Source organism: Pundamilia nyererei, unplaced genomic scaffold, assembly GCF_000239375.1.
Source record: "Pundamilia nyererei isolate P.nyererei 1_Seehausen unplaced genomic scaffold, PunNye1.0 scaffold00011, whole genome shotgun sequence".
In the NCBI taxonomy this organism is placed as follows: domain Eukaryota; kingdom Metazoa; phylum Chordata; class Actinopteri; order Cichliformes; family Cichlidae; genus Pundamilia; species Pundamilia nyererei.
Genome location: NW_005187412.1, coordinates 5,779,543 through 5,806,197, shown reverse-complemented (window position 1 = coordinate 5,806,197; position 26,655 = coordinate 5,779,543). Strand labels below are relative to the sequence as shown.

General features: G+C 41.9%; 1 protein-coding gene across 5 annotated transcripts in view; it reads right to left on the bottom strand.

Annotated features, from left to right (window-relative positions):
- sox6 (SRY-box transcription factor 6) overlaps positions 1 to 26,655 on the bottom strand; it is a 129,825-nt gene that overhangs the window by 20,666 nt on the left and 82,504 nt on the right. For 4 of the 5 annotated variants that reach the window (XM_013908547.1, XM_005724307.1, XM_013908549.1 and 1 more), the window contains 5 exons: positions 18,248 to 18,371; positions 13,429 to 13,508; positions 5,650 to 5,799; positions 3,453 to 3,630; positions 3,081 to 3,268 (listed from right to left, as the gene is read on the bottom strand). In XM_013908547.1, the coding sequence (XP_013764001.1) occupies positions 3,081 to 3,268; positions 3,453 to 3,630; positions 5,650 to 5,799; positions 13,429 to 13,508; positions 18,248 to 18,371 (720 nt within the window). The remainder of the gene's footprint in view (positions 1 to 3,080; positions 3,269 to 3,452; positions 3,631 to 5,649; positions 5,800 to 13,428; positions 13,509 to 18,247; positions 18,372 to 26,655) is intronic. The other variant, XM_005724308.1, reaches the window with a different exon arrangement.

The following is a 26,655-nucleotide window of genomic DNA, read 5'->3' as shown; positions in this document are numbered from 1 at the left end:
AAGCTTAAATTTCAAAACTTACATTTAACTACTGATTTTATCTACTGTTCTGATTTTATCTGTTTTGATTTTATATACTGTTTTGTTTGTTTGTTTGTTTGTTAATTAGTTAGTTTATTTGCTTGTTTTAATCAATTTTAAATCATGCTTTTTATTTGTTCTTGTTTCTAATGTCTCTATAAAGCACTTTGAATCACCTTGTTGTTGAATTGTGCTATACAAATAAACTTGCCTTGCCTTGCCTTGCCTTGCCTTACTATTGAAAACTTTTTTGAAATATTTAGCTTTCTACATCTCTCATGTGTTAATTCAGCTTGAACATTTGATATGAATGATTTGAAATGATTTCTCTGTCCTGCTGAGTCAGTGGAAATGTATTAGCAGGCGGTACCTCAGGTCAAAAATGCATCCATGCAACATCTGAGTAAAAACATATACACGCAGATGCTTGTTATGGTTCATATGACCCTGAAAAACAGCATGTCCACTTGAAGCTATGGTGCATTATAGAGGGGAAAAATTCAAATGGTTACAAATGGATTTGGTTGTAGTGTATATGACTGCAGGCATACTGGTGCATTCTAGGTAAAAGCTTCCACTGTGTGAGGAAGAGATGGTAAATAATGGAACAAAGTAATTGCCCTCTGCAGACAATAATACCTATAGATAAATATTTTAAAAAGGCAAATTGCAGAAGGGTTGTAAAAGGTTTTATTGTACTGATGGGATATAGTAAAAACAGACAAATAAAAAGACAAGCAGGAAAATCTGCTCCTGTAAAACATGAATATTTCACATGTCCTCAGGTTAAAGCCTTGTATACCGTAGAACAGTCTGATCTACACAGTGTTCTCCTAGGTCAATGGCCAGGAAGGGAGAGGGAGAAAGAGAGAGCTAGAGTCATGGTGATAAAGGTTTGGGAGGAATGCATTGTACTGTTCAGATACACTTTATATGAAAAGATGAATTGATCCATCTCTAAGCAGCACTTAGACCCACTCCTCTGCCCGGTCATTACAGTGGGATAAATCAATATTTAATATCCCCCTCTAACAGCCACACTGAATGATCTTAACCTCTCCTTAATCCCATTTATGTTACCTTTCCAGAATCTTCTTCATGTAAGCTCTCATTTTGATAAACTTCCAAACAAGAGACTGGGAGGGGGGCTATTAAAGACCACGCCATATTTATGTCAGGTGAGGTGCTTTCTTAAAATATTAATATTCTGAAACTGACCAAAGTGAAAGCTTTTATCTCGGCTATTCGAACCATTCTAGTCTGCTGGCTTGTTGTATCAGCAAAAGACCCGCTCGGCTTCTCTCTCATTTCACTGCTGAATTACAACTGACTGTTCTTTATTACAGCCAAAGGATGAAGATGATGGGGGCAATTCTTTTAGCTGACTTGATAAAGCCTGCATCTAATTTTACACCATCCTAATAGGACCAGTGTCACTGAAACTAAGAGGTGACAATATCTCACTATGATTTGCGTAGGAGGCAGTCCAAGGGTGTGCTCAGTTAAGGTGCCGTTTAACAGGACTGATATGTCACAAAAAGAGGTGGGTATCATAGTTTTTTCAAAGGCATGCATGGGTCTAAATAGCCTCAATACTGCGATCCAACTGTTCTAAATAGTACTTTATTGCCTTTCATACATTCTAGTATTGAATACTATACATTCACTTTGTTACTGCCATAAACAAGTAAGTGCTGAAAAATACAGACAAAAGGTGTTTTGGTGAGGAATGAGTCATTATTTCAAGCAAAAAGAAAGGATCTCTACAATCTCAGATTATTGCTCTAAAACTGGCTGATCACAAGCTGAGTGCAAAGTTGAAAGAAAAGAAAAAAAACCTTAAACCGACTAAAAAGAAAGTAAAAACATTTTATGCTCTACAAACCACACGGACAGTGTAGCTGTAGGTGTGTGCAGTCTGTTGATTAAGCCATTGTTCTGCTCTTTTCTTGTCATGCCAGAATTAACTGCTTGGCTGACCACAGGTTCACCTCAGTTGTGACGCAGGGAGGCGGCTCCTGTGACCGAGGATGACTAAAGGGTACTTGAACACTCGTGCTTGAAGCGTGATGTGTCACAATGTAACTAAAATAATAAAATAAAAGCTCACAAATCTTTTGTGGAAGGCGGCACACCTGTTCGTCTCTTAAATTAAGTCACATCTATTTGAGTTTTTTGTTGGGGAATTACGAGATTGATCAGTTCAGTTAGTTTCTTATCTTTGTTCATGCTTCTGTGCTTCCTCTCCGTTGCCTCGATTGGCTGCATCGGTTTATTTGCCTCACTTCAGTAAGAGCATAGTTGATTGCCACCTGCATAGACAGTGATATCTTCCAAACACCAAATTAGACGGAAATCAAAATAGATATTCATTGACTTTTTTACATATACATTGACCTAGTTGAGGCTGTTGGTTGAAAGTGTCAGGTGCTGAAATATTAATGAGCATCGCTCCCAGTTTCTGCCTGCTCCTCACAGCCAACTGGCAACATGGCATCAAGCTGAAGAGAGGAGGACAGCTTTTTTCTTTCCTTGATTGACTCATCGATTGAAGATATTTTTAAAGGGAATCCCTGGGAGTGTGTGCTCCTGGTACAAAGCAACCCCATCCCGTGTCAGGGGACGGAGAGGGCTGCAAGTCGGCTTTAATTGGGCAGAGACTTCAGAGTCTTCTTAACCCACACCGGGCAGTGCCATGGCCTGTCATGGCCCTCACACCAACACCGGCAACGCACAAGCTTCTAAACACGCACACACAAACATATTCATGCTAATTTGAGTAAACATACATGAACACACTAAACTATGCCAGCTGTTATCATTACGACCTCCCTGGACTTGGATTAAAGAAAATGATTAGTCTTAAGAATTAATGCTGTAGCAAAATCGCCATGTTCCACTTTCTTGCATAGTTTCTTTCCTCCGCTACTTGCAGGGAGAGCAAACAGTCTTGTGGTCAGCTACTAACATTTTTTCCTTTTTAGAGAAGTCCTGCAATAGAGAGGACCTGATTCAGGGATTTAAAAAAAAGAGAAAGATGAAATGGAACTTGTGCTAACCTTGTCAGCTCTGCAGTTGTTGAGGCCCACTGAAGTGAGGGCAGACAGCTTTGCCTCCATGCCCTGCTGGTGATGTTGCAGCTGTTCCCTCTGGATCTGCTCCCTCATTTTCCGAGCTTCCTGGATGGCCTTCATCACTGTGTCCTGGTCCCCGAACAACGCGGTAGAGTTTAGGCTGGACAGAATATCTGCATGCACACAGAGCAGAGTGAAATTAGCACGTCATGCTGAAAAAAGAAAAGAAAAACAACCAAAATGCATCCGTACAAACGTTTTCTACTCTGGTCTCTCTGGATGTGAGTGTATAGCGTAGGTGTATGTTTGAACAGAGTAAATCTGTGTTTGTCAAGTGGAAACACTTTGACGTCTTACCCAGAGAAGATCCCCGGCCCAGACCTCCAAGTGGGCTGGGGGTACCCCCCTTGCTCATGAAGCTGTTAGGGCTGCTTTTACTGCCGGGGAACAGATTTTGTGTCGGGGACGTAGGAGACTTGATCAGTTCTGTCGTCTTTGGCCGAGCAGACAGGTTGAGGGGCTGTGTTCCCTCCTCCTACAGCAGAAGAGATAGGAGTATGAAAGAAGACAGATGTTAATGGGTGCCCCCACCTCCTCCGTTTGGAGGAGCTCCGGGTTTCCAGACAGCACAGCTCTCCTCTGTTTCTGGTTAATTACAGAATCCCTATTGTGACCTACACCTCCTCCCTGATCCCTCCCTCATTTTGCTTTTTCCCCTCTCCTCTCTTCTCGTCTTCCCCTCTCCTACCATCCCCTCTCATCCATCCTTTCTTAGGAGCTGCGCCACTGTGAGCTTCCTCACAGTTGCCCAGCGCCTTTGTTCACACTAATTAAAGCAGATTCTGTCTCTCTGTACATCTTCATCTGTTCTCCCTCTCCTCCTCCCTGCTCTCTGTGTCTGCACTCTGGTTCGAAGAATAAATAATGACCAGATAACAGCGGTGCCAATGATCAAAGACAGCTGTTCCATTCATCAGATGTCGACTTACATTATCTACTTCATTAACTTGTTTTCTAATTTCATTCCTCATTTGTGCATACTTGGTTTTATCGTAAGCTTTGATATGCCTATTCCTAAAAAATATGATGTGCAGTGTGGTTCTGAGATGAGGTCAGGGAGCACAGATTTTCTTGGTGCTGTATTTTTGTGTTGGTTGTGGCCTTGAAGACCAGTTACTGATATAAGATGACAAATGCATTTTATACAGGACATTTGAGAACAAAAATGCTTTATCTACGGGTACCCGAAGAGGCCAGGTATTTAATAATGACATATTAAAGTACTCTCACTTTTTATGCTCCATGTATAATTTGAATAAAAATATTATTTATACAGTTAAATATTTGATTATGACTAACAAACTGCTCTGTAAGCTAAAACTGGGCAAAAACCATGAAACAATGTGTATATTAGATTCTCTTAAATACAATCAAATGCTGAATGATTGTAAATGGGAATAATTCAAAGATGCCACAAGAAAAATGTCACACCGCTCAAGATAAGTCGCATGGATGTACACATCAGTTTTTAAAATCAGATTAGGGCTCATGCTGTCATTAACAGTATTTTTCAAAGCCCAAGTGTCTCCTTGTCCAAACATATGGCTCTACCATAGACTGCCCCAAGGCCTTGTTATTGCTGTGCCAATAACAGTTTGTCATGCAGTGAAGCTGAAAACAGACAAACAAAACTGAAGGCAATCCGATTCCACCGGACTGTGGATGGGGATGGGATGATGCCAGTATACGTTTGCCATCCATTTATTTATGAATAATTCATGTCATCTGAAGTCCTTAATTTTGGCATAATTGGTAATATTTGGACTAGAATTAGCCTTGTATTAACATTGCCCTACTTGACATCCATATACTTGAGCCAGATTGATGGATATTCCTGGAGGCAGAGGACCTGAATGGGTGTGTGTTTTTGGCTGTGTGTGAGCGCAAGCACACGAACAAAAAGCTGGAGTGCTTTCCTACTATTTGAAGGCATGATTTATGGTTTTTCTCCATTGTGATATTATTAAACTAAACTACTTCAAATGGGCGTATGTTTCTGATTATGGCCTTAATGAGCGGGAATGATGTATGCGGCCTTTCCTTTGCATGGAGGTCTGGTGGAACCGTGCCATACAGCAGCAGAAAGCACATCCTAGTTTGTTTACAAGGGAAAAAAATTGTCAGTCCTACTCAGTAGTTGTATAGCACCGTGGTAAGAGATTTATTCCATTTTAGTTACAAAAAAAGAAAAGCCTTTTCATTGTGAAAAAGAAAGAAAAAAAACACGTGTTCCACAAATTACTGGCTTGAAGCTGCCATAGCTATAGCAACCATTTCCACAGAGTTCTGGTTAAGAGAGAGAGGGCCTTGTTAAAGCCCCAGAGATTGATGGTCTGTTAGAGGTTGGGCTCACCAACAGCCGGGTGTAATACTGAAGTACTGAACATTGTAGATGCTAGTTTACTCAGACAACACCAAATAGGCTAGGCTAGGTCAAGTACCACTCAAGGCCTGGGTTGGTGGGTGGGCTGGTTGAAGTAGTCGAGGGTTGTACCTTGACTTGAGTGATGGGGCTGGAGGAACTCTTGTCATTCTTCAGAGATGACGGAGAAATGGGCCCACTAGCCGTGAGTGGCTGGGGGAGTGGAGGCATCTTGGCTCCGGGAGAGACCTGCATGCTGGCAAGCTGGGCAGCATACAGTTGCTGTAGAGAGGTGGAGAAACCCGCAAGGCGTTAACATCCAAATCCAGCAAACATTCAAAGTTTTATATTCTGTCTTTTCCTCTCCCTAGAACTCTCTCTGCTTCTCTGTCTGCCTTCATCTCCCCTCTCTCTTTTACGTCTTTCCTCTCTTTCCATGAGGCTGGCAGAGAACCTCCATCAAAGGTCTTAACTGTATTTCAAAGGCTGAACCCAGAGAGAGACAGCAGTCTTAAAAACCACACAGAGATGGCTTTCATTCAAATACTTGGAGCCCCTATTTTCCACTCATCACAGAGAAAAGTTTGCCGACTGGATGCAAGTGTGTTAGCAAAGATCTCTCGTTTCTCTAGTTCTACACAACTTGCAATTGAAGTTTCTGGTCTGTGTTTTGTCTGTACACAGCAATGTGAGACGGTCCCGTTCCACAACCAACCGCAGTTGGATTGCCATCACAGAAAATGTTAAAAACACACATTATAAAAGATTAGAAATCTTTACAGAGAACACTGATGCAATCACTTTATATTTCTTGGTGTTCATTCAGTAAGGTTTTCAGCTGCTGGTGACATTATTACCCAAGAGCATGGTGCAAATGGCAAAACATTGCCTCAGATAGAGTTGAACTTTGAAGGCTCAATTTAAGAGGTTGATAATGTGGCAAATATTTGAACTGGTGGTTAAATACACTGATATTAGGGATTGGATGCATAAAAAGGCAGCGTGAGTCAAATGCATCACATTTTGGAGGGTAATTTATAAGTTATGGCTCGGTATCTTAAAATCAACTTGTCTATTTTTATCTCTTGATTTGATATCAAAATTTATAATATTTAACTGTAAATCAAATGATCATTTTCGTGCCTTTTCTGTGTGTCTGCAGATCCAGCACTCCCACTGGAGGCTTCTTTCAGTTGGAGGTGTGTTTTGATTGGCCACCAGGTAAGTGATGAAATTGGGTTTTGTCTCCTGCTGCAAATGGCAGGGGTCTGTAAAATAGAGCTACTGTCTGAGAAAATGTGTTACTCCACGTAGCCTTAGCCCTCACTTCATCAGACAAATAGCAGCCCTTAACTCCCCTGCTGCCTTGCTATCCTCAGACTAGCTAAACCTTATGGTTTGTTGTGTTATGCAGTCAGACGGTGCTGTCAGAGAGAATCTAATTTCGCTTCCACTGGCCAATCAACAAACCTTGTCTCATTTCCTGGTTTGCTTGGCCGAACACAGAACACATTTGTCTGGATGAGAAAAGGCAACCCGGCCCTGTTGTCCTCACCTTTGGCAGTTTAAATGAAGACATAGACCAAATAAAGCACTTTATGTCCATGCACATATCTGCAGATATAAACACATATGTGCCCCTGTAAGAAACTTTATCGCTGCCACATAAGCGGCAGTACAAAAGGTCCATTCTTCCAGGGGACCTAGGGATAACAACAGCACATGGGCAGCGGAAATGACAGACTGATTATGTTCCCACAATGATAGCACTGCCTCCACCTTCCCTCACAAACAGTCTTTTGTCTCGGAAAGGATCGGACACAGGAGTGGGCCTAACTCTATTTTCTTCTCATCTGAGCTAGACTTAGTTAATGTCACTGTTAAGGGCACTCTTTGTGTCGGCGTATGTGTATCTGTGTGAGGTGAGGTGAGGTGAGATGGATGGTGGGGTTAGCGACAGAGAGAGAAAGAAATAGTGGACAGAAAGAACATATTCTCAATTCACTGCCTATCACTCTAGGCTACATGCAAGCCTAAGTCGAAGAGTCTGTTGGACAGATGTTTGCTAACAGGCCTGTCGATGGGCATGCCCCTGACCTTGTGTGGGAAGAATTTTATTGTCCCGGAAAAAGAACATAATTAGACTTTGCCTCAAATTGCACACAGTCAGGATGCTAGTACTGATTAGCAGGTCAATGCCACAGGGTGAGAAGCAACGGCTACTCTTAAGCCTGAGCAGGAACCCTCCATGAACCAAAGAACAATAAATACAATCAAGGGGAAAGTCAAATCTGTTAAGTTGCTATACAGTGTACAAGAAGAAACTGGAAAAATGTCAGTGTTCAGTGAGTATTTTTCACTATTAAGTCTGGTAGGGTTTATAGATGTTTTTGGCTTTGTATTTCAATTGGAGACAACAATCACTCCGGTGTCAGAAAGTTGACGTATCCTGCCAAAGCTGGTCTCCCTGAGCTGAACACATCTGCCTGTTTCCCTCAGTTGACGCTCTCACATCTAATAACCCCTTCTTCATAACTGCTTGCCAGGTGGCGTAGAGAGAGGTTCATGGTAATGAGGGTCAAGCTGAAAGTCAGTGTTCCAACACTGGAGTACAGAAGGAGCAGTCAAACCTTTTAAAAATATCCGGACCCTCAATATTCTTAACACTTTTTATTTCCATGAAAAACAAGCAGCACGCTGAGCTACAGTTTGCAAATGTAAACATCAAAATGAATATGTTAGCTAATGGGATTACAATCAGGGGTTTTTAGGAACTGGCAAGAGATAAATATTCTATTTTATGTTCTCTATGAAAAACATGCCAGTCCCATTAAAAGTGTACATGTATGGCAATCACAATACAAAATAATATAAAAAGTAAAACAAAAACAGGACATATAAATCAGAAGGCAAACACATAACCTAATATCCTTCGTCTGACCCCATCATTCCTCGTTTCCCAGTAGAGCAGAGCAGATCTCAGCAAGCATAGATTCAAAGTGAGCACAACACGCCCTAGGTCAGCTTGTTAGCCTCTGGTAATTAAAAACGAGCCCTCTGGAGGCAGCAGAGGTTAAACGGGGAGGTTCACTTTTCTGCCTGTGACATTAAACTGAGATTACACACTCTGCTGATGATGTTAGACATCTCAAAAGTATGATATGCAATCAGGGCGGGCAGCCCTGTATTTGTTTAGTGAAATAACAAAGCTGATAGCTCAGTACACAATATAATCAATTATGGAGTGAATGTTTTTCCTGCTGGAAACACAGGAGTGTAAGCCTTGTCTTTTAACGAGAAATTGATGAAAAACAAATGTGCGTCTTTCTTTTTTCTTTTTTTAAAGAAAGACATGAGTTGTAGCGTGGCAATATGTGGTGGAAAATATAGTGGCAGATATTTGTCAGATTCTTTGCTGCCAGCAATGACGGTGCATTGCACATTTCCAACTGTGGCTTTTGAATATATTAAATAGGGAAACTGCTTTTAAGCCATTGCAATTTTATATACCAACATCTTCTTTTACATTGTCTAAACACTGTCTAATAGCCACGCTCTCTTAAACACACTCTCATCTCTTTGTGTGCGAGTGTGTCTCTATGTCAATGTCTCATTCACCTCTGTCTGGCCTGGGCACTGAGCACTGGACTGGATATGAGGGCATTAACTGTGCTTCAGTGCACCACACCATTTAAAAGGCAGCACAGCGCCAGCCCAGTTTGCCACAAGGCTTGTACAGGCTCATTGCCCAGGGCGACCATGCAGCCTGACCCAGGCTAAGCCCAGATGTCAAGAGTGGAGGAAGGCGTCCTGGTGCACTGTGCCGATGCTTTCCAGTATGGCTCAACATCTGTCTCATCTGCTGGCACCCAACCTGCTCTGCTCTCACCCCTCCTTCCCTCCCACTGCCTTTCTCGGATTCTCTATCACACAACTACTGAGTAGACAGTCCAGTCCTTCTCTCAGTTTCTAACTTGTATATATGCACACAATCGCAGACTGTCTTGTGTAGGCGTGAGTGTGGATACTCCAGGCCCAGGGGCCCCAGAGCCAACCCTCCCATTCACTGCTGCTCACTGCATTATCAACTCTATCTGTCCATCTGTCCCTCTGTTCACCACTGCCTCTATCCAGCTGCTCACCTAGCCTTCCTATTAGCCAGCCTTCCACACACACTCCAGCATTGCTGCACTGCTCTGGGTTACCTTCAAAGACCAAGCTCCTTTGCTCATAAACACAAAAACAGCTGCTCTCTACAGTATGTCTGTTCTCTACCCCCTCTCCTCCTCTCTCCCTCTCTTTCAAAGTCAAAAGTGCTTCACTTGTTAATGATAGAAGCCATTTCTTCACATCTGTACTACACAGGCATTTACATCCAAACAAAAGATAATGCGGGGTTTGCTGCTCTCCCACTTTCTTCCTGTTTGTACCTGATTGTGTAACACTCTTTCTTATCGCACCAGTCATCTAAGCCTGTGAGTACTCCTTTAGATGTGTCTGTCGGCTCGAGATCTGGTCCGGGTTGTTGCTAAGCATATGGGCTTCTTTTCATCTTTACAGTGGGAGCATGAGCTGAGGCTGGGCCCAGGTTTATCGTGGCCCTGGAGAGATGCCGTTGCAAGTGCGGCAAAAGTCTTATTTCTAGCAGCTCCGCTTCCTTTAATGTAAAGCATGAGGATGTCATGCGCCAGGACAATTCATAGGGGAAAAAAAGCCAAGAGAAACACAAAAAATAGCATGGGGTAATTGAAAGAGAAATACTTAAACTAAGACACTTTGTGGTGGTTTAAGAGGTTTAAGAATGAGACAGCAGGAGAGAGAAAATGGACCTTTGACTGAGTAAACGCAGAGGGTTTCTTTTTTATTTTGTCCAGCGGTGACACTACATACAGAGAACCCAGATGTTTTGTCTTCTACAGTAATGCTTTCTGTAAAACGGCTTGAACTCCAAAGTCTGCTTCCAGTGGTAAAAACAGGGCTTTCTCGAAGGTTTTTCAACTGTTCAGCGGTTCATGAAGACGGGCGATATGCATTAGGGTCACATTTTCCTTAAGTAAATAGTTTTTTTCAGTTGGCAAGGAATAATGTACAAACAGCAAATTAAATGCTATCCCAAATAGAAAATTCTTTTGTGGAATTAGGGAAATTCCCTTCTTGTATCTTCACTCAATTGAATATAGTAGGTGTCCGGAGAGATTGGGTTACAATCTCAGCACAATTTCCTCTGTTAGGTGAGACATGTCAGTTGTAATCAGTGAGGGACAGGCAGGGATGGAGCCATTGTTTCCTGCTGGTCCTAGGCTCATCCCGCCTCTGTGTGGGCACTAATGAAGAGGGGCATGTCGCGCTGGGATAGTTTACCCGTCTCCTCTCCTGTGAGTTGCGGACCAGAGCCAATCTGTCAGGAAAACATTGAGTGAAATTGCCCTGTGGTACAGCAATGCCTGGTGACAGCCACTTGCAGACTGCCAGCCACCAGAGTGATGCTACCACCCTGTATTGACAAGCAAATTACAGTCTCCCAACACTCAAACGCATCCTGCAAGATTCATTTACATCCATCAGCTCGGAGCCTTTGTTACCTTGTTGGGTTTTCTTCTCTTGGCGAGAAAGGGCGGGGAATGGGGGAGGATCCCAGACTGTTATGACAGAGAAGATTGTGAAGAGGCTTCGTGGCCAACATTAAGACTGACGGAGCGGCTAGCCTCTTTGGCTGGATGGCTGATCACATTACCTCTGCAGCATTGTGGGAATTAATTCTACCAATAAGATAATTTTTTAAGGTTCATATATTGCACAGTCGAAATCGAGTAAATTGGTGAAAATTATACCTTGCCATTCAGCTGACAGGAAGAGATATTTTAATTGAGGGGGGCAGCTTATTCAGCCATATGTGTGTGGGATGTTGTATCTGCGTGTGTTCATGTGACCGCGTGCACAAGGAAGATAAACAATAGGTTTGGGGGTGGGAACTAGAACATTTCAGGACAGTTTAATGAAGTTAATGGAGAATTGCGCTGGATGATTTATAAACTTTCAAAAATATCAAGTGGCGCAGGTATTAAGATGGCATTCATTTCAAGAGAAAGTGTGTTTCCTTTCTACACATTGGTCCCTTCTGTCTCAAACAGGCATTTATTTAAGGACACTTTTCAGTAGTTTAATTTCGATGAAGGAAGTTGCTGGTGGTATTATTGGTTTGAAAAGAGAGGAAACAACTCCAACTTAATTCCATGACTGGGTTGAGATGATGGTTTTAATCATACCAGGCTCCCAGCGCTTTGTAGAGGAAGTGGCGGCAGTCACATGGTTTGTTGATCCCAGCTATGCAGAAAAGGGCATGTTTGATTAGCCTTACTGTTTTAAGGGGAATCTCTATGCAGGGTAAATAGCAGCCAGCAGGCGGAATATGTGACAGGCTGACAGACTTCAATTAATGGAAAATGCACCTCTTTTTGTTTACTGTGTTCTGTAAAGGTCAGCCAAGTCATGGTCTTGGAGGCACTGTTTTTGCCCATTCCCAGGGTTAGATACATAGTCAGAATTAATGACTCTAGACCCGTCTCCCGTTCTTACCCCAACCTTCAGATATACGACTGTTTCATCTGACCTCATACACCCCTATAAATAGGCTGAGTATGCCTGTCTGAACTGACACTCCTTTCCAATAAACTTCACTATGACACACAAAGCCACGCATATGTACTCCAGAAAGATATTCAGAAAAGCAGCTTCCATCTTTTACACTCACAGACACGCATCCTCAAACATGAACAGACTCATTTAACACCTTACATGCTTCTGATAGCTCTTCTCCTGGATGCATAATGACGCACGGCTCTTCAGAGCCAGCTGCGTGCATTGTTCGAACTTGCCAAGGCTCGTTAACACTGACAGTGGTAGCTTCTGAAGGACAAATGCCACATATATCAGTGTGCAAAGAGTCTCCCCTTAGTCTTGAGCTTAGCTTTTCACTCGTGGTTTACTTCTTTCTGCTGTTTAGCATCACATTCTGTAGCTGTAAAATAACTTACTGGTGTTGTTGATAAAGCAGCAGTGGCCACTTAACCATATGCTGGGTAGGATACTTTTATATTCTTTGTTTGCTGCTTTTGTTTCCAAAGAACTACAACTAAGATTTCCAGACAGAAATTCTACAATTACTCAGAACTACTAAGAAAAATCATAATTAGAGAAGCAACAATCAGCAATGTTCAGATTTCCATTGGTTTTGTTTTTTTTAATGGAAATAAAAATCAGTGAAAAGTTGGGGGGGGGAAGTAATTATTTAAAATTTCTCATTAGCTATTTATATTTATTACTATTTATAATAGCGATAAGTTGAATAATAGAACACAGATAATTATCTACATTAAACATTATGGCCTCAGGTTAAGCCCTGACCTAGGTTTAGCTCTTAAACGCTGAGTGAGAGAAGTCCTGGAGCAGCCCGTAGGGCTCACAGCCTCTCTCAACATTTCTCGTTGCTCAAATCCTCTTCTCACACATTTTTTTATTAGACTAATTTTAATAATTTTCTTAGCTGTTTTCTACAAAGAGAGAAACTGTAAATAGCACAGTCGTTTTCTAGATGAAAGCATTAGGAAAGAGATTTTTTTTGCAGCCTGTTGTCTTCCGATAAATTCACTGGTGGGTGATTAATGCAACCAAAGTGATTTTCATTCTCTCTAATAACTATTATCTTCCTAACTCTCTGGCTGAGCTGGTGGGGATGAAACCTCTATCATATGGGATGAATTACATACGTAAGGTGATAAGCGCGCGTGAGCTTGGGGCCTCCAGGATTATTTAGTGTGCGCCTCATTACTTAGTGTACAGCTGCTTAGCCATCCTTTCTGCCCTGAGCTTGGCGAGCGTCGCTAACATTCTTTGTCATAGTACTGTACATACCTGAAGCTGGAGGGGGCTGAGTCCTGACGCTGCTGCAGCTGCCACTGAGGATGGAATGAACTGCACCGGGTAGTTATCACCTGTCAGAGACAGAAAGAAAGAGACAACAATGCATACAGGTTCAGACAATGAGCCGGCCCACAGCGACCAGGCAAGTGCCAACACGGATTCTGGGCCCTCCACTACTTTTGCCACAGAAATGTGGCGAACAGCAACGAACGCTCGGCTTCAAGCCCAAACATCTGCATTAACAAAAAGCCTACGGGGGTTTAACAAGAGCAGAATTACTTACGAAAGTTCCACACCATTCCCTTTTTACTCCACCTGTGCACTACAAATCCCCTGACAACAGTAAATAAGACACTGTTAAACAAGGTGGGGATTCTTTAAAGGTGTGCTTGAGTGTGCGTGTGTTTGTGTTCTGATTAGATGCTAAATATCTCCCTTGGTATTCAGTTAGTGCTTTTGTAAAAGACCAGTATGTTCTCTCAGGCAATTCATACAGCTGTAGACTTGTCTGGTTATTGTTCAGTGCCACATTGTTTGTTTCTGAGTGATAGCTTTGGCAACAGAGTGGAAGCACTTGTATGCAAACTGGTTAGAACAAGTGTGCTGTCACAATAACACTGGTTAAAAAAACCACATTCTTATCTCATATGCCACTGTGATCAAGCAAGGAGGAAATAATCTCCAAATAGCAGCAGTATTCATTACTGTTGGCCCACCATCAGCACATTTGTTACACAGGGATATAAAAATGGCTGCAGCGTGAGTGATATCCATAGGGTTGCAGAAGCCTTTACACGGTCAACCTTGTGTGTTGAGACGGAGAGAACATCCCCAGTGAGACTGGGCAGCACAGCATTCATAGACGGGAGGTAGGTTTGAGGCATGAATCTGAAGGAGGGGTGATGGCGTGCACTGCGAGAGCGGGGAGGGGTAGTTGGCCTTCGCTCAGACCCCACTTCTGGCTGTCACTTCTCTTCACAAACATATGGAGCCATTAAGCCACAGACAAGGCAAATGTATACACCTTCTCTTTCACTTTGCCCTCGCCCACCCGCCTCACTTTGCAATCTTGTACAGCACAGCACAATGTGATACAGGCCATGGAAATCCAATCCCCATTTAGTAGCAAATAAAATCACATAGCAGAAGTGGTTTCAAATAGTGCTAAGTTGGATGTGGGGGGGGGGGGTGTGGTTATTTCTACACACCTCCTTTTTTTGGTCTCGCTTTTCTCCCTGTCTCATTTGCTGTCTGTGACGTAGGGTTTGGGGGATAATAAATGGCTGAATGTCTTTAGATGTCATGTGAAACCTGGGGAGGGTCATGTGCTGCACGACGACTGCTGAGGGATCTTGAGACTCCAAAGTCTGGGACTTGGGTCATCAAAGTCTGTGTCTAGGCACCAGACTCCAACAGAATGTAAACTCCTGCAGGTTAGCACCCCTCGTAACGAAAAGGAAAAGCATTTAAAATGTTTTACTTCCTTTGTAAAAAAGAAAAAAAAAAGGGTCCTTGTTGCTTTGCTGTTGAGAGCCTGGATTCTAAACACTAAGAGGGGTTGGGGGGTCGTATTGATGACGCCATAGTCACAACAGGCTATATTTCCCCCCTCATGTGGTGCCAAGAAATAAGTCGTAGATCTCCTGAGGGTTGACAGATGTAGCTGAAACCTTTCTTAGGGTAGATCAAATTATGAATGAATGACTGCAACTGTCAAACCTGATCATCTTTTTTCACCAGCTTTTAAGTTTCCTTTAACTTGAAACAAATAAAGCACTTCGTTGTTTAGATTTGAGAGCATTGTAGGAGAGACACAAAGATCCCACATTGCATTGTCATTTATAGCATAGCTGTTCTAAACAGGGACTAGCTGAGCTACATTTACAAGTGACTTTGTTGCAATTTTTGGGAGCTGGTTTGTCATTTTGTCTGTGACACGCAAAAATATATGCCTTAAATCTAAAAAGTAACTTATCTAATAGTATTTATCGTTGTCTCACGTGATGTTAACACTAACAGTACAGAAATGACACAGTACAGAAATCAGGCTTTTATGGGGGCAAAAATGACAGGGGATGCTTTTGTATTGCTGTTGTGCCAGTCTAGACAAAGTGCTCCAGGATGCTTCCAATTAAGTGCTTACAGATAGTGATTATGTATATTTTTATATGACTCAGGTTGTGATTAATGAAACTCACTTAGTCAACCAGCTTCACGTTCAATGTTGCAATTTTTAGGTTTCCGAGCAATGTGAACAATGTGAAGGAGAACAAATGAACTGTTGCCGAGTAAAAAATGGAACATAGGCATCGCTTGAACCCTTTTCACAGGGGTATGTGCCCCATCATTAATCTGCTGTACCCCAGTAAAATCTCACGTTTGAGTTTTACCAAGCTTCTGCAGTTGGCATTGGATTTAACTACACTGAAAGTAACAGGAAAAAAACAAGTTTTTTCTAATCCAAAATGTTGCAGCAGCAGTTTAACCCAAAATACAAGCTGAGGTGTGCATTTGCTGGTGCCTCCAAAGAATTTCAAGCAGTAATCCTTGGATCTGCACTTTGTATGAAACAAGAATCAAGATTACTGTATAATAGCACAACCTGACTGGAGGTTGAGTCACATTAACTTTGCCAAAATGAAAAAGACAGCAACTCTGTTTGGACATGAGACGTGCTCTCAAACATTAGAGGAATATTTTGTTTTCTCTTAGATTGCATATGTATATACAGTGTTTTATCATGGTTTGTTTGTATTGTGAAAAGCAGAAGATCACAAATAAATATTGTTAATAAAAATTAAATGTCTTTGCATTTTTAGTATTGCAGCCCAATGCCAAACCCAACAAAAGCAACGGGGCTTCAGGTAGCAATATATAGTACATTTTAATATACCAAGAAATATCTTTGTGATTTGAGTAATCCCTGATTGAGGCCCTGCAGATCTTTAAGTCTAGCAATGGAACCTGCGACACACACTCTGCACACATAAAAAGACTCCTTCTTCATACAACTTACTCATAAAGAGTAAACATCCAGTTTGAATGACTTGAAAAACAAACACTACAAAGACGGAATAGTTTAAATCTGGCAACTAATAAAACAAAATAAAATAAGATAGCATGAGAAAACTATCAACTGTCAGCAGGATACCTATGAGGGCGACTGGCAGAGACTAAAGACTATGGGGTCATTCTCCAGCTCCATTAAAGGCACCTCAGACTGAATGCTGCCATGTCTGTGTAAACAGTGCAAACAGGCTAAGAAGTCCAACTTATATATCTATTTGTTTAAGCGATGACTTGGTGTCTCTATGACTGTGCCTGCCTACCATGCAGCACCAGGCCATTGAGCACAGCCAGTGGACGGGGTGATGACTTACCACTACGGTGCCAAAATGAATCTGTTGCCATGAGAGCACCACAGGTTTGGGGGTCATAAGCAGTGGTCCCTGGGAGCTGTCTCATAATGATAACATCAGATTAGTGTGCCTTAGTCTTGGAAGTAAATGCTTCACCGCTCACTTCATGGAGAAAGGACACAGAAGCATCCTGTACACTCTGCAGGTGGTGATGATAACATTGTGCTCTCTGGATATATTGTATATATTGTGTTGGACAGGGAAGAAATAATAAAGGCTTTGAAAATACCTCTTCTGACTACAAGAGTCATTTTCAGACCTCCTTTGCTATTTCTTCATGAGCTCATGAATTATGCAAGACCCGTGCACATGGTGACCCCTGAACATGATTCCATAATAGCTCCTGTTATTTGAACTAAAACATTTTCCGTGTCAAACCTATTGCAAAAAGCACACTGGTAAAAGACTCCCCCTCAGGCACTTTGTTTAAGCTGTCATGGCTCCATAGTTCAAAAATAGCTGACTTTCTTTTTCATCCTGTGGTTTTATAGTTAATTCATTAACTGCACTACCACACTTTTTAATGTTGTGTTGCAAACCTGCTGACTTCTTGCTCTTCTCAGTTTTCTGTTTATAGTCCTCTTCAGACAAAGACTTTTCTTTTTCAAGGTTTCATCAACATAAAAACACTTTTTTTGCCTTGGGGTGAAAATGGGAAAACCTTTTTCAGTGGACAAGATTCAGCTGAATTTTGTTAAATAAATGATGTGCGTAACAAAACAACCATTTTTTTAATATATATATATGTATATATAACCTTGCCCTGGGACTAAGTACATACTGTAACGTGGAAAACTTTACAATGTGTAAAATATGTTTCCATAATACAAAGGAAGCAAGTGAGGCATGCCGTTACAGGCAGTGCAAACAGTAATTGTACAGAAAAACCTGTTCTTGCATCATGTACAGACTATCCAACTCCTAACTGTGTTTTAATGACTTAATCTGACTATAACAGGGTATAATTGTGTGAAACTGTAACAGGGGAGTTGCTCTTTTATTACGATAGATTTGGAAAGCACTTCTTGCAGGGTTCGTCTCCCGTGTTCTTGGATCTCTGACAGTAGATACTTTGAAAACAAAAAAACTATTATAGCCAGTGCACTCCTGAAAGATACTTTCATGCCGATGACATGTTTACATTCCTCTGTTTTTCCACCCATATCTATTGTTCCACATGGACAAGAACATTCCCAGGCGTTGCTCTCAAATCTGTGTTCAGACACAGCAGAGCATGCCAGCAGCCAGAGTGTGAATGAAGCATTAAAGTCTAACAGCTTCCAGACTGAAAATTATAGTTGTGGTTAAAAGCACAAAGGGGGTGAAGACAAAGCAAGCAAGGGAGAAAAGAAGGACAATATGACCAAAATGGCTTAAATTTGCAAGCGTACCTGGCTTATAAGACATTCCTGGAGGGAAGAGAAAGCCTTGCTGGGCGGCAGCTGCTGCTGCTAGAGTGCGTTGGTCGTGTGGAAAAATGGGGATCATGAGCGGAGGCATGTGACCCTGGACCTGCTGAACAGATAGGGAGCAGAGATCAGAGAGAGGCCTAAGCACTGGCATAGTACACAGAAACACAGAGCCCACTCAGGGGGAGGCCAGATCACAGCTCTTGCTAACGCGTGCTGACAGGGGTCTCTGCGGCAATGACGGCCCTCGTGTGCTCACACAATACCTGGCTGAGCTACGCCTGCTCTTAATCCAAACCACAATTTCACCTCGGCACATCAAAGGCCCGCATACACACATTGTTACAGCATAAGTTAGAGTAAGTGACATGTGCTGTAGGATGGAAAGCAGAGAGGCGCAATAGTTTTGTATGGATTCTGTGGCAAGCGGTGTATGTGTTGAAAGTAGTATTAAATCTATAAAATGATAACTCCGAATATCAAAGATGTACAGCGTGCTTGGTTTTAATAAAACCTAAGGTCAAAGAGAACCGTAGCACTCACTGATGAGTATGCCATGTTTATTAAAGACCTGTAGTAAACCAACTTTCTAGCTGTTACACTCTGCAAGAAGATTGTTTAACGTCTGATGCAGATGCAGTGCCAGAACCGATCAGCGTGTAGATGCATGACGACACAAAAACCTCAAGGGAAGCTTAACTTGTAACAGAATCCTGGATGATCATTTGTTCATATTAGAAAAAGCTAAAGACATCCAGAAATTTAATGTCACTGCTTTTAGGAGTGAAAATTGCAGGCCATTGAAAAGTGCTTGTTCTTTTTCATCTTAATGTCTTTCCCAGTCTGTGTTCAACTCACATATTAACCTTCACCATGCAGCCTGTTGCTGACTCGCCTACTGGGGATATCAGTACAAACTCCCCGCATTTGTGTGTCAAGGGTGGGTGAGTAGCTTATGTATCAAAAGTGCTGTGTGGGGGTTTGCACACATGCTGCAAGTCCAATTTTACTGTCACTCTCTGCTTCCTGAAACTCCATGATAGGGCGCAGCCTGGCTACCATGGGCCTGTGAGGGTTAATCTAGGGCTGAGCCAAATCACCTCGGGGGAACCTGCCTGGAAATGGGTTAATAAAGGTCATCCCCCAAAATAAACACTTTACAGAATGTTTCTCCATTCATCCCTCCTTAAAATCAACTCGCAATAAAACGGGCCTGGGTGCAATTACTGCCGCTGCATTGGGGCATGAAATCAACCTGTCCCGTGTTATGGCTGAGCTCTGCTATGATCTCCACTTTTCAGTCGGGGTTGCTCCCCCTGTAGACCCTCTACAGGAGCAGTTGCACCCAGGTTCTCTCAGAGCTAGCAGGCTAAACCTACTTTAAACAACTTTATTGATCTGTCCAGAGGTGCAAAGCTAGACTGAAAACTAAATAAATAGAAGAATTTTATGCCTACTGAGCGTTTATGGAAGTGCAAGTGCAGAAAGTGCATTATAAAAGAATAGAAAAGTAATTTTGTAAAATGTGCTGTTGCTGAAGAAAAAATAAATGGCCAAGGAGACTGCGACAAATGTCCTTAAATAAAACATTGCTTTATGGGGATTTGTGTTCCAAGTTTCCAGGCTGAGCGAGTGAAAGATCGAGCTTGGCCTTGCATGTATGGAACATATGGAAAAACACAATAATTAATGTCACAACATGAGGTGGGGCCAGTGACAGGCAGGGGCACACAGCTTTTCTCTGCCTGTGTATTTGGACTGTTAAAACAGATGGAGTCTGGTGCTGAATGTGCAGCAGTCACAGGGCAGAAAAGGGCTCCCTCAAGTCCCTTTAAGTGCGCTGCATGGTAGTTCATATTTCAGGAGTTTGCTGACATGCATCAGTTGTTTAAAGGTGTTTTAAATCAGCACTTCATTTTTTTAACTTCACATTTTAAATTTAAAGTTAAAGTGTTTTTTCTGAGTACATTAAATAATACCGCAAAATTGTTTAAGGGACGTATGCAGGCCATCCACACTTTATACACACACTATAATGAGAGACATCAGCACAAGGATTTTTGATACACGTATGCATTTCTCCAGCAAACGCAAATGATAAACTCTAAATGATATAATTTCATCTGGGATATAAGCTTTTATTACTATTATTACTCTAAAATATGGGGCAAATATACAAGGTTCATTGAGGCAAGACAGATCCGAACTGTGCGTTGAAGGGGAAATAAATGCAATGAAGTTGAATGGTTGTGATTTTCGGTAATGAGCTCGATGCATTAAAGTTTAATTTACAGCGGCTAATGTCAGAGAAAGGCAAATCAAATTCTGAGCGGCTTAAAGGTGGCAACAAATAGAGGAGGTTAGCTGAGCTGTCAATTAACAGCTGGCACAGTGGCTTAGCAGATTATAATATTTTCATGAGTCCCTTATTTTTTAGAATCAACTGTTTAAAGCAGCGTGGCAGAAAAATAAAGTATACTTTAAGGAAATCAACATGGATGTTTAACTTGCGCTCTGCTCTGTTTCTACAACTCCATCATCCTGCCCACTTTATAAGAGTTACCCGAAAGTCCATCTATCCATGGGCGAAGAGCCCAGGATATTTCTAATGCCAAGATGATCTTGAGGAGTGGGGGAATGAAGTGGAGCAGATGTGAGTGGGGCGCTCAGACAGCCTTCTCCCTTTCCCTCATAAATACAGCAGCATTGTTATGCTGGCAGTGCTATTCCTTTGTCTTAGCGCTGCTAAGTACTGGATAATGTCATTTCACACCATCTGCCCCCAGGCTTCATTAAAGATACATGAATGGGCTATCTTATGAGGAACAGGTGCTATTGTTTGTCCCTCAAGACACAGCAATAAGGATCTGACTCGGAATACTTGAAGAGGAGCATCTGTAGTGATCAGTCAGACAGACTTGGCTGAGGCCCCCGTCTCTGCCAGCATGCGCTCCAGCAGAGGTTTCCGGGGGAAACGGGCTCCCTTGCAACATGTATCATCAATTCAGATGACCTGATGAAGTCTGTAGCAGCCCAGTACACAATCTGTTTCCCTCTCAAGGAGATGCTGGTATTTGATAAATAGAACTCACTTGCATCTACTGTGTGTGCGATTCCAAACTGTATGTTATAAGAGAGCGCTTTCTTTTTCATTTTTTTAAAGGAAGAATTTAAATTTTAAAATGATATAACACACACACACACTTTTCAAGCTGCAGGTTCCTTATTTTGCAACTTTAACAGATCATTCCTTTAAGAGTAAGTTTAATAAGACAGCATGTAAACTCCACAATGGCGCAAAGCAGCAGCACACCCTGTGGTCAGACTGCAGAGGGCAAGCAGACGGTTCAGATGTCTGATGTGTAAATACATAAGGTAAAAAAAAAAAAAGTGTAGAGTTAAAAGAGCTCCTTTTATTTCTCAGAGCACTTAAAACACATGCAATACGCACTCACACACAAAGATCACTTTATTACTGCACTAATGCATGCGTGATAAAGTCCTTTTTATAGCAGTTTTGTTAATTAGCATCCCTATGAAGCATCAGAAATACAGATTAGACTTCACATATTTTAAATGAAAGATGCACTTTTAATTAAAAAAATAAAAAAGCAGTGTGATTAGAAACAAGCTTCACATTTCACAGAGCTACATGAGGCAAAGGTGATGGTAAACGGAGAACAGTGAACGGTGGTGTTTTTAGTACACCAGAAAGCATCCACCCACAGCACTCATGCAAGCGGCTCCAAAAACCGCACTGCAAATGGAGATGAACAGCGCATTACAGCACTCACTTGGGACCCTGTCAACACCCATGCTCCTCACTGTCTGTTATAGCCTCCACAAAGCACCCGTGAGGCCTCAAGACCCCTGCTGGCATCCCGTCTGAACCCTCTTACACTTTCATGCACTGACTGACGCTCAGGTTTGCTAATCACTGTAGACAACAATGGTCCATGTTGAAGAAACTGTAAGAATTTTTTTGTTTTTACTGCCAGAATCATTCAGTATTACCAAGATTCAAATACAAAAGGGGCAAAAAAGGCAAACATCTACCTCGCTAGCACCAAAGCTCACGGTTATTAGCTTGAAAGGACCTATGAGATCCTCAATATTCCATTCTGATTAATTACCATTTCACTCTTTTTAACACTTGTGCCATATACAGATCCTTGTTTTCGATATAATCTGCACACTTTTGTCATGAGGAGACTTGCAAGAAGTACTTTTATAAAAAAGTGACTGACAACAATAAAACCACAGGTCGGTGAAAAAATCTGAAGACTTTGATTTTTAATTCTGTAAAGTTTAGACTATAATAAACACCTCACACACTGTGAAAAGATCACAGTCACCAGTAATCTTCCTGAAGAGAGTTCACATTTCACTGTCACCTCATTTAAATAAAAATTACTTCATCACTTTAGTAGTTGTCAGCCCTCACTAATCTTCGTTTTCACATTTTCTCTTGGAGAGGTTCTGTAATTTCACCCAAGGAGGATAGACGTAAGCTGTTGGTGTAAGAACTGATAGTTCACACTTTGTTTCCACCTTTCTCCCCACTGAGTTCCACACCAAACGCTCGCTAGTAGAATCACCTTTTGTGATTCATTTAAGGGGAACGTGATCGGGAGTAAGCTGGCTACATCCCAACAGCAGCACACGCGGTAAACTGACACTAGACAGCAGGATGTGTTTAACACCCGCCACTGCGTATGAACAGAGCCTGCTGGGTGTACAGTGTACCGCAGCACAGCCAGGAGGAAAATCACTCAGTGGAAGCACTTCTGCTGAATACAATCAGATGTTACTCGATTACTGCTGGTCACTTTCTGCTGCACACTGAATAGTTACATTACGTGGGAGACATGCACATTAATCAAACACAGATCTGATGATGTTTGGATTTGTCTGTAACTAACGATAATCAGACAAATAGATCAATAGATTTGAACAAGACTTTGAGCTCCAGACTTTTGCTTTTGAATGAAGGTCTTCATTTTACCACATTATTCATGCTTGGCCAGATTAACGCTGGAAACCCTGGAGAGCTTCATGTCAGCGACAAAGGGCCTTTGTCCTGTTCAAGAGTCTGTCTTTGACTCCTCACTTCCTTCCTGCTTCTGAAACCATTTACAGCACCCCTTTCTACAAAAATCAGACATAGTATAAAAAAAGCTGCATTATTTTCTGTGAGCTGTTTACGCACAGTGTGCACTGTTCGCTTAAACTCGAGTGTGACACTAAGTAAAAATCCAGAGTGAGGTCAGGCCATCCAGAGGGAATAAGCAATGGTTCCACTAATTCCTTACAAAGTACAACAAGCCTTCTTGGAAAAGTGCCATTCCAATATGTCTATATTAAGTCGACGGGAGCTGAAAGCAGGGTAGTCCATCCCTCTGACCCACCTAACACATCCCACCCCAAATCCCTCCACTCTAGCCCTCCTCCTCATCATGGCTCCTCTTGACATCCTTGGAATCCTGGATAAAACTGCAGGCTACTGTTTGCTTAAATACAGTGCCTGGCATTTACAGGGTTTCTGCACAGTGCACTCTACTCAGATTCAGTGTAGCTTTAGTATTAAATGTTTTGAAAAGGAAATAAAAGTCCAAGTGTGATGCAAAGTGGTAAAATAGGAAGACAAAAACAGGATAAAGAAAGCACATATTATCATTACATATGCCATGCATGAATAAAAAAGATGTTATAGAATTTAGATGTCAAGGTCTAACCTCAAGGTATTTTATTCTGGTTTTTAATTAAGTGGTTATGTGTGAAGTGTTTGTGCTATATCTCTCTGTTTTGATACATTATCTGTGTTTAAATTTTTTTAAACATGGCGCATTAATTTAGTGGATTACCTCCTCCAAAAAGAGGTGATTAGAAATCACCTGACAGCACACTGACAGCTGTACACTGTGCCGAAAAGGGAGCAAATGAACTACCTCAGTTGGGGTCTGAAGACCAGTGGATATCAGCTGGCTTCATGGGCACACTGCAGGGGAAGTGGGGAATTTCACCATGAGGCACTAAAATTCTTTAAAATGTATTTAAAATAAAAGGGAAACACCTCTTTTGGAGGTATATAGTTAATGAGAAATAGTTTCTTGTCTGAGTTTGAAACACATCTAATTTGCGTGATAGAATTGTCCGCACCACGACTGGGTTTCCCCCTCTGTCCTGTCCTCCTTTCATAGACTGAGGCTCTGTCTTCCCTGTTACCTCCCAGCTGCTGGGGCCACAGAACACAACAGAGCCCATTCTGTTGTTCAGAAGAAAGGAGGCCTGTCAGAAGGGGCAACGTTATTAGACACACGAGCGCGCTGACACTTTCAAACGTCCTCAAATTATGATGGAGAAGTACAAAGCGTTAAATTTTGTAAAAGATAAAACAAGAGAGCTTATGTACAGTGACGCGTCTAAAACAAACTGTTTGATAAAATGAAAAAAGAGCTAGTGATATAATTTAAGAAAATTAATTCATAATTTGTTAATCCAATTCTACAAAACCAAACAAAAATAAAAATGTATATTCAAAAAATATATATATATGGACAAAATAGCTCATTCATTGTGTTTGGTTGGGGAATGCTTGGACTCTCCTCCACCCCAAAAACAAAAAGCTCCTTTTTGAATTAGCCATGGGCTGAATGCTTTGCTTTGCCACCCCTGCCCTAGGAAAACACGCGCCCCTTTCTTCCTGCCGGTTGCCTGTACACAGTAGAGTCTATTAATGCAGCTCCTTCTCCCTGTGAGAGTGCCCACTGCTGAGGATGACGGCCACGCAAAGCCAGTGCAAAGACAAAACAGTTTGCACAACATTAGCAGAGAAAACACAGTCGGTGCGGTGGGCGAGAGGAAACTAAGTCTGCATCACACTGGAGGATGTGTTCTCCCTTAACTGATATTTTTCCTCTCGGGGGCTGGGGTACAATGGTTGTTAAGTGTAGCTGCTTTTCCACGATCCAGGGAAGATTTCTGGTGCTCCGAACAGGTGCTTTATTGTGATATTCGGACCTAACGTAAAAGCGCTCCTTTCATCATCTGTGTGTGTGAGTGTGTGTGTAGATGTTCAGCTATCTGGATTATTTAACACCCTGATTCATTTTAAAGGCAAATTCACATACCTGTATGCCAGACAATCTTCTCTGTTGTGTAAATTATTCTTGTCACTTTTGAGAGAGGGCCGATAGAGTGAGACGTTTGTGTTATAAATGAACCCGTCCCACGGCTGCTTTGGAAACCCCTCAGGTGACTAATTTTAAGTAGACCCTCAGGTGTGAGTTCGCACGTGACAGCCTTTCAGGTAGCACCTCTGATATGGAGCCTCGCTGCTTAAGCTGCTGAGGTGTCTAATAAACAAAAGGCCAATTACTCAAATGCATGGCTCCTTTGTGCAATGTACAGTTTCACAAAAGAGCAGTAACTAATCTGTTAATGTTATACTTTTACCTCATTGGCAAAGATGCAGGACAAGTAGTATAAGTTACAACTGAAAGCTACCTAGTACCGATCCTTCCATCCTTCCTTTACTTTAATTCCACATTCTTTATCTTTTTAAATCGATACAGTCGAGTAAGCATGTTTACTATTACTCACACTAAACTGATAAAAAGGAGACTGGGAAAACCCCATACCTTCTAAAGCACTGTAGGCAGCTATGTATAAAATTCTAAAGCAAAAGACAAATGCATTACATACTAACTGCACAGCCACTCAGCTTCATTTGCGAACCATCACTGCCACTGCTGCACCTTTTTGTGCATCATTAAGTTTTAACAGGGCCGTGATGGCTTTATTGTTTAATTTGCACGTGACTTTGTTTAACGTCAGCATTTCTTCTGCTCCCTGACAAGGAGTCACATTTCATAACTAATTAAATTGATCCGTCCTACCTCGCCGATAGAGTCCACTAAATGGAATTATTTGTATCCAAGTGTCAATATATTAAATCACAGGGGCTAATGAGTCGGGTCACCGCTTTCTTTTATCTTCAGCCTTGCATGTGCACATCTTCATCAGCTAACAGTCTCCTTAAATGGAGGATGAACATGCTGGACTGAGCCTCCCTGGGTGAGAGCCAAGCTTGTCTGACTAGGCTGTTAATGCCCCCACATAATCCTACTAGCAGTCTAACATAGAGCTCTTCAATACCAGGGAAAGAACAGAGTCTATGCAGACACGAGTGCACACAGCAGCGCAAACTTCCACACTTAAACACACACACATTACCATTCCCCTGCTCTATTATTCTCTTATTATCATGCTAACACTTCCAGTCTAGCTGTGCTAATTGGGGGACTTACACATTCTCTTTAACAATGTCTATTTTTGTGCTTCCTTTTTTTTCCCAGCCAGTGCATTAATAAGAGTCTCACACTGAGAAA